The sequence below is a fragment of the Nerophis ophidion genome, linkage group LG07 (assembly GCF_033978795.1).
Source record: "Nerophis ophidion isolate RoL-2023_Sa linkage group LG07, RoL_Noph_v1.0, whole genome shotgun sequence".
NCBI lineage: Eukaryota > Metazoa > Chordata > Actinopteri > Syngnathiformes > Syngnathidae > Nerophis > Nerophis ophidion.
The window spans coordinates 54,870,829-54,884,336 of NC_084617.1; the positions used below are offsets into that span (position 1 = coordinate 54,870,829).

General features: G+C 38.4%; 1 protein-coding gene across 1 annotated transcript; it reads left to right on the forward strand.

Moving 5' to 3' along the window:
- Nucleotides 1–476: 476 nt before the first annotated feature.
- gatc (glutamyl-tRNA amidotransferase subunit C) lies at nucleotides 477–12,112 on the forward strand. Its single transcript, XM_061906539.1, has 6 exons — nucleotides 477–626; nucleotides 713–886; nucleotides 967–1,017; nucleotides 10,416–10,585; nucleotides 11,548–11,651; nucleotides 11,746–12,112. The coding sequence occupies exons 2-6, from the start codon at nucleotides 725–727 to the stop codon at nucleotides 11,805–11,807; spliced, it is 549 nt and encodes a 182-aa protein (XP_061762523.1). The 5' UTR covers nucleotides 477–626; nucleotides 713–724; the 3' UTR covers nucleotides 11,808–12,112.
- The last annotated feature ends 1,396 nt before the right edge of the window (nucleotides 12,113–13,508 follow it).

Sequence of the window (13,508 nt, forward strand, 5' to 3'; positions counted from 1 at the left end):
TCCATTTTCTACTACTTATTCCCTTTGGGGTCGCGGGAGGCGCTTGTGCATTCCTCAGCTACAATCGGGCGGAAGGCGGAGTACACCCTGGACAAGTCGCCACCTCATCGCAGACAAGTGATTCAATTATAAATAAAGATTTCTACACATAGAAGTGATCACCAACTTAAAGTTCCCTCTTTGGGGATTGTAATAGATCCATCTGGATTCATTAAATTAATTCTAAACATTTCTTCACAAAAAAAATAAATCTTTAACATCAATATTTATGGAACATGTCCACAAAAAATCTAGCTGTCAACAATGAATATTGCATTGTTGTATTATTTTTCACAGTTTATGAACTTATATTCATATTTTGTTGAAGTATTATTCAATACATATATTTATAAAGGATGTTTTAATTGTTGCTATTTTTAAAATATTTTTAAAAAATCTCACGTACCCCTTGGCATACTTTCAAGTACCCCCAGGGGTACGCGTACCCCCATTTGAGAACCACTGATATAATCAAAGAGAACCATCTCGACGCGCATGCGCTCCTCCAAAACAGCGATGGGTGGGGCGCATGCGCATCAGTTTAAAGGTTACCACAGCTGTGTTTTCAGAGCTCCGCTTGACAAAAGGTACTTTTAATCTTTAATGAGTCGAATTTACTCAACGAAATTGCATGTGAGATCAATTCATTACAAATATAACCTCATTTGTACAGCTCCCCAAGAACATGGCTACGTTTAGCTTCTCTCTCGGGCGCACTGGCTGGAGAGTGACACGGAAAGGGCTTCCAGCTTTCTCAGTGCCACAATGTTTTAATGGCAGAATATGTCGGCGCCGTCACGTCGTTAATTTAAGGCGAATGTTCAGCTCTCAACCTCACAACTCCAAGGTAATTTACACGGTCAACGTTAAGATAGAAATAGTTTTAACCCACATTACAACATGTGCATTTCCTGTTTCCGGGTTGAGGTGCCAGCAGCTGCTACCTGGAAGCCAATCCAAGAGGAGCAGCTTCCAGCGGTATGTACTGTATGGACAATTTATACATTGTGGAGTACAAATACAAGTATAACTACATTAGGAATACACTTGAGTGGTATTTCACAAAACAGATTAAGTGAAAACTCCAGTATGTAAACTGATGGTTTCCAACCTTTTTCCACTGAGGGCCACACACTGAATCAAAGCATGGGGGGGGGACATTTTGATATTTTTCATAGATTTTTTTTTTTTTAAACCTTTAGGCCAAGGGTTTCAAACTCATTTTAATACTGGGGCCACATGGCGAAAAATCGACTACCGAGTGGTAAAATCCCGGCACGATAACTTTAAAATAAAGACACCTTCAGATTGTTTTCTGTGTTTAAAAACAGAAGAAGCACATTATATCTATATCTAAGAAGCACATTCTGAAAATATTGTTTTTTTTACACCTACATGGCGGTTAATAGTATTCTATTTTTTCTTGTCGTCATTTATATTTTCTGAATGGATGAAAAACCCCCGCCTCCCCCAACCCCACCCACCTCAACTGAGGCATGGAGGGTAGTGAGGGTGTATAATGTAGCCCGGAAGAGTTAGAGATGCATGGGGTTATGGGTATTTATTCTGTTGTGTTTATGTTGTGTTACAGTGCGGATGTTCTCCCGAAATGTGTCTGTCATTCTTGTTTGGTGTGGGTTCACAGTGTGAAGCATATTAGTAGGAGTGTTAAAGTTGTTTGTACCACAACCCTCAGTGTAACCTGTATGGCTGTTGAAGAAGTATGCCCTGCAGTCACTTGCTCGTTGAGTCAGCAGCCGCACACTAAATGTGGCCAACCGGCACTCAGATAGCATAGTACTAAAGCGGACGCGACGACATGGTCGAGAGGACGTTTAAGGCATTGCCATCACGTCAAGCCCTCAATATTGTTGTCCTGGTGAAAATCGGAGAATGTTATCCCGGGGAGATTTCTGAGAGAGGCACTGACCCCTGATCTACAGAGATACAAAGAATTGCTATTGCAACATCAAGTAGACACATGTAGAAGAGCTGTTTCTTCCATTAAAAAATTTCAGGTTAATTTATACACTTAGCAAACTCATCCCGCGGGCCGGATAAAACCTGTTCGTGGGCCTGATCCGGCCCGCGGACCGTACGTTTGACACCCCTGCTTTAGGCAGTGGTGTGTCGTCAGGGCCAGCAAGTGCTTCTCTGCTAGCCTAACATATAGGCTAGGTTATCATGCTCATAATTAAAGGCCTACTGAAATGAGATTTTTTTATTTAAACGGGAATAGCAGGTCCATTCTATGTGTCATACTTGATCATTTCGCGATATTGCCATGTTTTTGCTGAAAGGATTTAGTAGAGAACATCGACGATAAAGTTCGCAACTTTTGGTCGCTAATAGAAAAGCCCTGCCTGTACCGGAAGTATGTGCGCGTGACGTCACTGGTTCAGGGCTCCACACATATTCACATTGTTTTTAAAGGGAGCCACCAGCAGTAAGAGCAATTTGGACTGAGAAAACGACAATTTCCCCATTAATTTGAGCGAGGATGAAAGATTTATGAATTAGGATGTTGATAGTGAAGGAATAGGAAAAAAAAAATAAAACGACTGCTCCGGGCAATGGCAGTGTGAGCGTTTCAGATGTAATTAGACACATTTACTAGGATAATTCTGGAAGATCCCTTATCTGCTTATTGTTTTAGTGAGATTTTAAAAGATTGTAAAGACATACCTCGAAGTCGGATGGCTGCGGTGAACACGAAGTGTCTCAGAGAGAAGCCGAGGAGCCAAGCTCACAGCTGCCGCTGCTGCGGGACGACAAGTAATCCAATGATTTCTCCGGTAAGATATATATCACAATTTCCCCATCCAAAAACATGTTGGTTGACGTAGAGAAAACATGTTCGCTTGACGCCTCCGCTTCACAACAAACAAAGAAAAATCGGCTGTGTCTCGGTGCTAAAGAAAGCTGCAACACACCGCTTTCCACCAACAGCGTTGTTTTTTATTGTCTCCATTATTAAATGAACAAATTGCAAAAGATTCAGCAACACAGATGTCCAAAATACTGTGTAATTATGCAGTTAAAGCAGACGACTTTTAGCAGCGAGTGGTGCAGCTGCTAATATTTCCTGACAGTCAGTTACGTCATGCGTACGCGTCATCATTCCCCGACGTTTTCAACAAGAAACTCGCGGGAAATTTAAAATTGCAATTTAGTAAACTGAAAAGGCCGTATTGGCATGTGTTGCAATGTTAATATTTCATCAATGATATATAAACTATCAGACTGCGTGGTCAGTAGTAGTGGGTTTCAGTAGGCCTCTAAAGATGACATTTATTTTTATTTTACTTTCCCTAAATATCTAAAATTATTCATATTCTCTTGTCATATTATGTTCCTTCAAGCACTGTTTTTTTTTTAGTTTATAGAGTTTTTATCCAATCAGAATTCAGCTGGTTTATGTTGCCATACTGTACCAAATCTGCCTGAGGCCTTCAGGATCAACAACGCGGGCGTCCGTGTGCTGTACGTAAACGGACACAAACATTTGACAGACAGTTGTGATAGCCAATCAGATTTTAAGTTGTTGTCAGTAAGGCCTTTTAGTTGGCCTAAGGCCATAGTTGCCAACCTTGAGACCTCTGAATTGGGAGATTGGGGGGGCGGGTTTTGTTTGGTGGTAGCGGGGGTGTATATTATAGCGTCCCAGAAGAGTTAGTGCTGCCAGGGATTCTGCGTATTTGTTTCTGTTGTGTTATGGTGCGGATGTTCTCCCGAAATGTGTTTTTCATTCTTTTGGTGTGGGTTCACATTGTGGCGCATATTTGTAACCGTGATAAAGTTGTTTATACGGTCACTCTCAGTGTGACCTGGATGGCTGTTGATCAAGTATGCCCTGCATTCAGTCATGTATGTGTAAAAGCTGCATATATTATGTAACTGGGTCGGCACGCTGTTTGTATGGAGGAAAAGCGGATGTGATGACAGGTTGTACTGTAAAGGTACTGTAAAGGTAGTGCCTTTAAGGCACGCCCCCAATATTGTTGTTGTCCAGGTGGAAATCGGAAGAAATTCAGGAGAATGGTTTCCCCGGGAGATTTTGGGAGGGGCACTGAAATTCGGGAGTCCCCCGGTAAAATCGGGAGGGTTGGCAAGTATCCCTAAGGCAGACATATATTGTGATGTTCTGAGCTAGGTAACATAAGAACTGCATTACCCAGTACGCCACAGTCGTGAAGTGCATGCACAATAGCCCCGTTTAGGTTGTTGGATGTAGCCATGCCGGCAGCGGGATGTTTTTGATGAGCATGCTGTGGAGTAAAGTTTAAGAACTCAGCCATCACGCCTCGTCTGCATCTTTTATGATTAGACAAAACAACACATATATTTACAAGGCCATTTTCAAGAAGGATATTTAAAGAGAAACTACATCTTGTGAGATGATGTCGGCCAACCCTGAAAGCTCCAATGGGTCCTACATACTGTGAGTTCAGATATTTTATTTCTTTATTTTTTCACAATTAATGTTTTTTGAAATTTAAATTTTGACAGTACCACATAATATATGTTTTAATTGCTGATGCGGGTTTATTGATTTTTAAATGCGCCAGAAAATAACCCATGTTGTACACTGTTGAGGTGATTTAATGCCCAGTAAATGTGTTCTTGTGTAGTATTTATCCAGCAATGGCCATGTGGTGACATAAATAATGGTATTTTGAGAGGTAATTATTGAAGTTGGACAACACTGAAGGTGGGAAACGCATGGCCTGCCACTGCCTTTAGGGCTCCTTTCAAGTTTGGTCCCGAGGATCTGGAAGCATCCCAGTCTCAATAATGAAACAAAATAAGCCACATAGTTTTTTCATTTAATGCTTAAATCTCTAGATTAGCTTCAGGTGAATCGGTCGATAAAAAGTATAAAACTTTTTTTAATGGCAAAAACACAAAATATGCATTATTTTCCCACCAAAAACTCAAAAGTGGAATATTTGATGTGAAATAATTGTAGCCTTAAAAAGGTCAAATAAACCTCATTGTATCCTTGAATTATTCATCAAATTGATTTTTATTATTTTTTTGAGCAATGACAGTTTAAAAAAAACAAACACAAAAATTATTCGGGATGCAAAAGGGCCCTCCCTACTCATAAGTGCTAAAAAAAAGTCATAGCTTTTTAATTTTTTTTTCTTTACTTTCAAAGCTAAAGTCTCCAGATTGATTTAAGATCCATCTGCCCTTTTGTCAAAAAACAGATTGTTTTGTATACGGTAAACTCAAAAGTGAAAGTGTTTCCGCTGGGCATTAAAAGTCATTGAATGGATTTTGTGAAAATTAAGGCCTTAACTGGCCTTAAAAAGCATTAAATATGATATCCAAAGGCATTATAAAAGGGATAGATTCTATGACATACTTCGCATTTTTTGATCGTATCTGCTTTTAGTGGTAAGATCTCACTAAGTACTCCGATAGTTTGCTCTATGTTTGCTGCACAGTTGCTGTACTGGTTTGGTGGCCCACCACATTGTTCACTTCTGTTCAAAAATCACATGTCCGAATACAACCTATTGCGATAAATTATATTATTGCCATTATTTTTTGAGACCAAATTAACAATTGATGTAATGATAGTGCATAATAATGCAAGTATACCCTTTTCAAATGGAATAAACTTGTATTTCTCATATATTTTAACATTGTAATTGGATTCAAAACTTTTACATTTCCAAGTTAAGTTAAACAAACACATAACAATAAAATAAACGTTATATTAGCAAAATGTTGCACTTAAATAAAAATTACAACCAAAAGCAATACAATATGTTACGGTTGGGGGAGAGAGGCCTCAAATATACAGAACCAAAACAATAAATAAAATGGCTAAATAAAGTATTGACAAACAAGGGTGCACTTCAATATTTAACATGTAGGCAGAGAGATTTACGGCTATATAAATAAACATTGATTGATTGATTGAGATACAGTTGTACATTACTCAACTGAAAATCAAGTTAAGACTTTTTTTTTTTTTTAAACAAAAGTGCAGAGTAACAATATAAACACTACAGTTTAAGCAGATGTATTAACAGGTCATATGCAAAAAAAAACAAAAAACTGAAGTCTGGCAGATTCCGAGTGTGGAACACAGACATCACATGACAACAGGAATAAAGTCTGTCAGACGTTTGCAGCACTTTCAGAAATGCTAGTTTTATAACTGTATTATAGGGCAGCATGTCTTTGGCGATGTATTTAACCACACTTTCTGTGAGCGCACACCATTTTGCACTGTTTTGTTTACAATGACCTGGCTTGTTCACCGAATGCGAAGAGAGTCCGAACAGCAAGTGGTTGTTTCAAATGGGAGTGGAGGTTTGTTGTAGTTGCACATATTCTGCAAATTGGCTTCTCCGTGGAAATAGGCTGATCTTGTTCCAAAGGTTTAAACTGAAATATTCCCACATTGGTTGCTGCACAAAGAGTCAAAGTCACTTAATGAGGCCAAGATTATTCACCCCCTTGTTTCCATTCCGCTATGGTACAAACCCGCATAGCTGCTGAAAGCAATTAAAAGCGTGTAGGCTTTTGAAGCATGCAGACGGCTAATTATCAACGCTGTAAAACTTACCGACTTAATTTAGTTTATCGTCAGTTAATTGACTTATCAAATATTGTCTTCCAATTACAGGGATGTTCCTGACATCACGTCCGGCTCACGTCCCGCCCAATGAATATGCGTGGTGGTCAAGCTAGCTCTGTTCTCAATGGGAATAGGCGCCATTCAGCCTTTCTCGAAGAAAAAATGTCCTATACTTGTGTTGTTTTTGGCTGTACAAATCATTCAAATCGCAAAAAGTATCAACATTTCATCAGAGTTCCTTAAGAGGTAATTAAAAAGGGAGGAAGAGTGCAAGATTTTAACAAAACAAGAAAAGTGAAACACATGCCAGTCTAAGGGAGCAGAGTTGAAGATTGGATGAGTTTCAGTGGTCACTTTGTTAAAGATTTGTTTGATATACTTTTAACGTTTATTATTTTCCATTTAAGTGTTATCTTGATATTTGTATTTCTTAAACAACATATTTGCTACGAGTATTTTGTAAAGCACCAACTCGGCAAGTCTAAATGGAAGAAATAAAATCTCAGCGAAACCTCTGTGAACCTAACCTGATAACTGGGAGATTTTATAGAACAAACCCAGATATTTCTTTGTCTTATTCATTATGATAAACGTGAAGTAAGATATCAGGCATGCATCTGTCCCTTCGTAACCAGGACATGTTGAAAATAAATACAATTTTGAATAATTATGTCACAAAACGATTTTGAGGCGATGGTTTTTACAAAACCTGTTTCCATATGAGTTGGGAAATTGTGTTAGATGTAAATATAAACAGAATACAATGATTTGCAAATCATTTTCAACCCATATTCAGTTGAATATGCTACAAAGACAACATATTTGATGTTCAAACTGATAAACTTTTTTTTTTTTGCAAAGAATCATTAACTTTTTAGAATTTGATGCCAGCAACACATGACAAAGAAGTTGGGAAAGGTGGCAATAAATACTGATAAAGTTTAGGAATGCTCATCAAACACTTATTTGGAACATCCCACAGGTGTGCAGGCTAATTGGGAACAGGTGGGTGCCATGATTGGGTATAAAAACAGCTTCCCAAAAAATGCTCAGTCTTTCACAAGAAACGATGGGGCGAAATACACCACTTTGTCCACAACTGCGTGAGCAAATAGTCAAACAGTTTAAGAACAATGTTTCTCAAAGTGCAATTGCAAGAAATTTAGGGATTTCAACATCTACTGTCCATAATATCATCAAATGTTTCAGAGAATCTGGAGAAATCACTCCAGGTAAGGGGCATGGCCGGAAACCAATGACAATGACCTTCGATCCCTCAGACGGCACTGTATCAAAAACTGACATCAATCTCTAAAGAATATCACCACATGGGCTCAGGAACACTTCAGAAAACCACTGTCACTAAATACAGTTGGTCGCTACATCTGTAAGTGCAAGTTAAAGCTCTACTATGCAAAGCGAAAACCATTTATCAACAACATCCAGAAACGCCGCCGGCTTTTCTGGGCCCGAGATCATCTAAGATGGACTGATGCAAAGTGGAAAAGTGTTCTGTGGTCTGACGAGTCCACATTTCAAATTGTTTTTGGAAATATTCGACATTGTGTCATCCGGACTAAAGGGGTAGCGAACCAGCCAAACTGTTATCGACGCAAAATTCAAAAGCCATCATCTGTTATGGTATGGGGGTGCCTTAGTGCCCAAGGCATGGTTAACTTACACATCTGTGAAGGCACCATTAATACTGATACAGGTTTTGGAACAACATATGCTGTCATCTAAGCGCTGTATTTTTCATGGATGCCCCTGATTATTTCAGTAAGACAATGCCAAGCCACATTCAGCACGTGTTACAACAGCGTGGCTTTGTAAAAAAAGAGTGCGGGTAGTTTTCTTACCCGCCTGCAGTCCAGACCTGTCTCCCATCGAAAATGTGTGGCGCATTATGAAGCATAAAATACAACAGTGGAGACCCCGGACTGTTGAACGACTGAAGCTCTACATAAAACAGGAATGGGAAATAATTCCACTTTCAAAGCTTCAACAATTAGTTTCCTCAGTTCCCAAATGTTTGAGTGTTGTTAAAAGAAAAGGTGATGTAACACAGTGGTGAACATGCCCTTTCCTAACTACTTTGGCACGTGTTGCAGCCATGGAATTTTAAGTTAATTATTGTTTGCAAAAGAAAAATAAAAGTTTGAGTTTGAACATCAAATATCTTGTCTTTGTAGTGCATTCAATTGAATATGGGTTGAAAAGGATTTGCAAATCATTGTATTCCGTTTATATTTACATCTAACACAATTTCCCAACTCATATGGAAACGGGGTTTGTAGTTAGACATACAATCCTTGTATGAAAACAACAAAGACAAATCCTTGATTTTACATTTTTAAACTTTGTTGGGATTTGTTAGAAAGTAAAAAAAAATTTGAGTACCTAAAAATTTTTTTTTTTTCATTATTGTAATTAAAGCTGTGCCATTTCCTGCTGAGAACTGCAGCGGCCTCCAGACTAATACAATAATGTCCACTGCAGAGGACGCCATGAGTGTATTATTTCATTTGCACAAATTGATCGACCATAAAGTGAACTAAACTGATTTTTAGCAAATGAAGAAAAAAAACGATATTTTATATATTTATTGTCTGTCATAATCAAAGTTTAAATAGACATTAAAATTGATATTTTGGGGGTATGTCATTACTGTAAATATAAGTGGTATATGTGCTGTATCTTGTACAAAAAACAAAAAACAATAATACTCTGCCAACGCGAGCTGAAATGGTAAATTGGGTTAAAAGAATGAAATATTTGGCCACTCAATGAGATTTGCTTTGCATTGACTTTACATGTCAATTGTTATAAAATAATTCAGAGATATTTTCAGGTACCTAATTTGTGTTCTTCTACCAGTGGGACTGCAGCGAAATAAAAATATTTTATTTCATAACATTCCTCCATTTGTTTACCTCTGGGCTAATAGGAAAATTTGATTACATTCTAATTTAATAAACTTCAGTAATTATGTCATTAATTTGCATATTTTTTCTTTAAAAAGGGTTAATCTTACTTACCCTAAACATGCAATAACAATTGGGTAAAGAAATACAGTGGAACCTCGATTTGAAATCTTAATTGGGTCCTGAACAGGGTTTGTAAATAGAAAAGTTTGTACATTGAACCAAATGTATATATAAGACAAAATGTAAATATGAATAATAGGTTCCACCCTCAGTAAGTGTACATTTAGTTATGGTTTGTACACTTTGAATACAACACAGAGTGCTATACAGTACTGCAGTGATTCTCAAACTGTGGTACGTGTGCGCCATACAGTCCAATGCCAAATAATCACTTGATTATTACAGTGATTATTTTTCCTACATTCAAACAGTGTTACTGTTCAAAGTGTGTGGCCAAAATATTAAATATACTTGTTTTGATGAGATATGAAATGATTACTTAGGCATAATACGCAACTTTATTGTACTGTACATTATGGTGGTACTTGGAGAGCCAAGTGTTTTCTGAGGTGATACTTGATGAAAAAAGTTTGAGAACCACTGCAGTACTGTATATCAAGCAAACAATTTATCAACTATTAACTGAACTATCCTCATTTGCAGCCTCACTAGCACTGTGGTGCACTCGGTTTGAAATCACAAAACTAAGTTTAAAACCCAGGTTGCTACAATAATTGCTACCTTTCATTGACATCTGAAAATTTGTATCTTTCAAAATGAAGTCAGAATATTTGATGAAGAGTCCCACTGTACATACAGTCTAGTTGTTAAAAACATATTTTGTTTTCTAGCCGACACGAGTACCACCTGACCTGGTGGACAAACTTGAGCGTCTGGCTTTGGTGGACTTCCGGAATAAAGAGGGTGTGGCCTGTTTGGAAAAAGCCATCCGCTTTGCAGATCAACTTCATGTTGTGGACACGTCTGGAGTCGAGCCCATGGATTCGGTTCTGGAGGACAGGTATGCAACAGCTTGCTCCTTTCACAGTGCATACCTCTCTATTACCTTTGTGCAACATTAAGATTGACGATACACACTTACTCCTAGGATCAAAAAGGGATCCGCTCATTAAAGTGTAACAAGTCATCAATAAATTAATAAATATTTACTTTCAGCACTTGAAATATTTTAAACACTTCAGATCAACCTATTGATATGTTTTTTTTTATTTGTGGCTTTTTTGTCCAAAAATGCAATATTTCAAAAAAAAAAAAAAAAACAAAGTTGCAGGGTGGAATTAGTTGCGGTCGGTTAATTACTGCATTGATTACGTCAAATATTGATTTATAGCAGACAAATATGTGAGAGAAAGCAGGCAGGAGTTATTTAGTTCACAAACGTTTTTTATATTCATCTGCCATGTTATTTATGTATGTATATACTTCTGCCCGAGTGCTGCTGGGATAGGTTCCAGCACTCCCCGCAACCTCGGGAGGGACAAGCAGTATGAAATGGATACAATTTTGATTGCATTTCAGTGGTTTAATGGCAGTTGTTTATACTCGTCAAAGCTCTGAGAATTATGCTAAGTTTTTTGGCACCATCTAGTGGTTAAAAGGCAAAATTACACAAACAATATTATGGTTTGAGTTTATTTTGAACATAAATGTATTTTTTAAAAAAAGTTTTAGGTCATTTCCATGCAACCAAAAGAAGCCACTCCAACCTGTAGCCTGTTTTGAAAACATTTTATTATTATATTATACCAAATAATACATTGCAAGAGTCTGTTTCAATCGACTCGTCACCCCAGAAATAAGAATGAGAAATCATTTGGTGCCCAAAGGCTCACATCTCTATGAACAATCATATCACATTAGGAACACATGTAATGTCAGATTTTGTCCCTGGGGGTGCTCAAGGGGTTAAATACTAGCATCCCATTAAATATTTGTGTTTGTAATTCTTTATTTCACATCCAGAGTTTTATACCTGAGGCATGATGCAGTGACGGAAGGAAACCACGCAGAAGAACTTCTGCATCTCTCCAAAAACACAGTAGAGGAATATTATATGGCACCACCAGGTACAACAAAACAAACTAATGTTTAGCAACATGAAAGTAGTTGAGACATTTCCACCATGTTTTATTAATTGTCTTGCTCTTTATTTTACTACAGGAAATATTCCGTTGCCAAAGAGGGAAGAGCGGGTCGCCATGTTGCAACACTCTGAATTCTGACATTTTGGACTTTTATTGGTTTTGTAAAGTTTATTCTGGTTGGGCGGTGGTCATGGTGCAAATCAATGACAGGACACACAAACATTTACCTTCCTACTCAAACCTGTGGACAATTTAGAGTTTACCATTACCCTAACATGCAGGAGGATGTGGGAGTAAATTGGAGTTCCTGGAACAACCCACACAAGCACAGAGAGATTTCACATCCTTGTCCGTGCAGGATGTTTTCTTTTTTTGTGTAAACCTTATCTTGCAGTATAGTTTCAAAAGAAACAGTAAATGAGTAGTGTGCACCAAGAACAACATTCAAGTGTCTCTCACTCTTTAAAAATATCTGTTAAGGTCATGTAGTTGAAAATATATTTGAAGGGTTCTTGTATACAATGCTAATCTTTTCTTTTTCACAGCAAGACTTATTCATTAGTTTAAAGTCACTTTATTAGAGCTATGACATTTACTCTTATTTTTTTTAATTCAGCACCTGTCAGCATAGCATCTTGGGTTGAAAGGATGGTCTCCCAATCTGATAAGAGCGACACCAATTAGTAACTGTCAATCGGGTTCTACATGAATCTTTTACTTTATTTATTGGACCATATATATAAAGTAGAACAGTGGTTCTTAACCATAGTTAGACTGCCCAAAATGTTTCTCAGCTGTGGTCCATATGAGCTGCAAGGGTACTCGGAAAGGCGGAGGAAGATGGATGGATGGTACTTAGTTGGAATGCATTTTTCCACCATTTGTGGCAGTATCGACTATCAACCAAAAAAAAAAAATCAGGTGAAAGACAAGTAGAGACAGCAGGAGCAGCAACAGCAAATTAACACTGTTGGTAGTAACATATATTTGGAGAATGCAGCCTGTTGTCAACCTGGAACTCGTACCCTTTTCAGGGCAGGCAAGGTTTGATGCCATACAGAAAGGCATCAACATGCTGCAGCTTAATGTGGAGGGCCTTACAAAGGCCAAATCTGTCATAATTGAGTAACTTCTACAGACATACAAAATAACGGCAATCCTCCAAGAGACCCACGTAACCGACCGTTCTCGTCCAAAGATCCCCAGATACACATTGCCCTCACACTTGTAGAGGGACATGCATGGGCTTGCCACATAAATTAAAAAAAAGTGTGAAATGGAAAGCAATTGCAACATGCCCCCCAGACTCCAGCCTGGAATGGGCAGCCACACAAATCTAAGGTGTAACTGTCATTAACATCTACAAGACCCTAACAACTCAGCTTCAGGTAAATTCCATCCCTGCTTTTTATGCCGGTGACTTCAACTGTCACAGCACTACTTGGGAATGCAGACAGTGTCACTCTCGAAGGAAAGGTCATCAGCAACTGGCATGAAACTCCTTCAGAGACAATAAAAGTAGAGAAAGATGGGAGGAGATGGTGAGAGGAATTGACTTCACTCGGTCCTGGAGGAAGTGCTTGGGAGACCTTTAACCACCTTGCAGGTAGAAGCTCCAAACATTCTCAATGCCCAATGACAGCCCACTGTCCCGCCGTGAGCTGCACGAGCCCCGGGAATGACCAAAAGGCACCCAAGAGAAAACCAGCGAAAGTGGGAGAGAAATTGAGGAAAATTCAGAAAAAGTGCAAAAAAGGTTAAAAAGCATACCCAGAATGGACTTCCACAAGTCCCGATATAGCTGCACAGCTCCTTGCAAATGGCTGCTTCAAGGATCAA

Excerpts from the sequence above, each read along its gene's own strand:
- gatc (XM_061906539.1), top strand. The coding sequence starts at position 725 with ATGGCTACGTTTAGCTTCTCTCTCGGGCGCACTGGCTGGAGAGTGACA. Across the intron at positions 887-966 it reads CTCAACCTCACAACTCCAAG|GTGCCAGCAGCTGCTACCTG; the intron begins GTAATTTACACG and ends TTCCGGGTTGAG. Across the intron at positions 11,652-11,745 it reads ATATTATATGGCACCACCAG|GAAATATTCCGTTGCCAAAG; the intron begins GTACAACAAAAC and ends ATTTTACTACAG.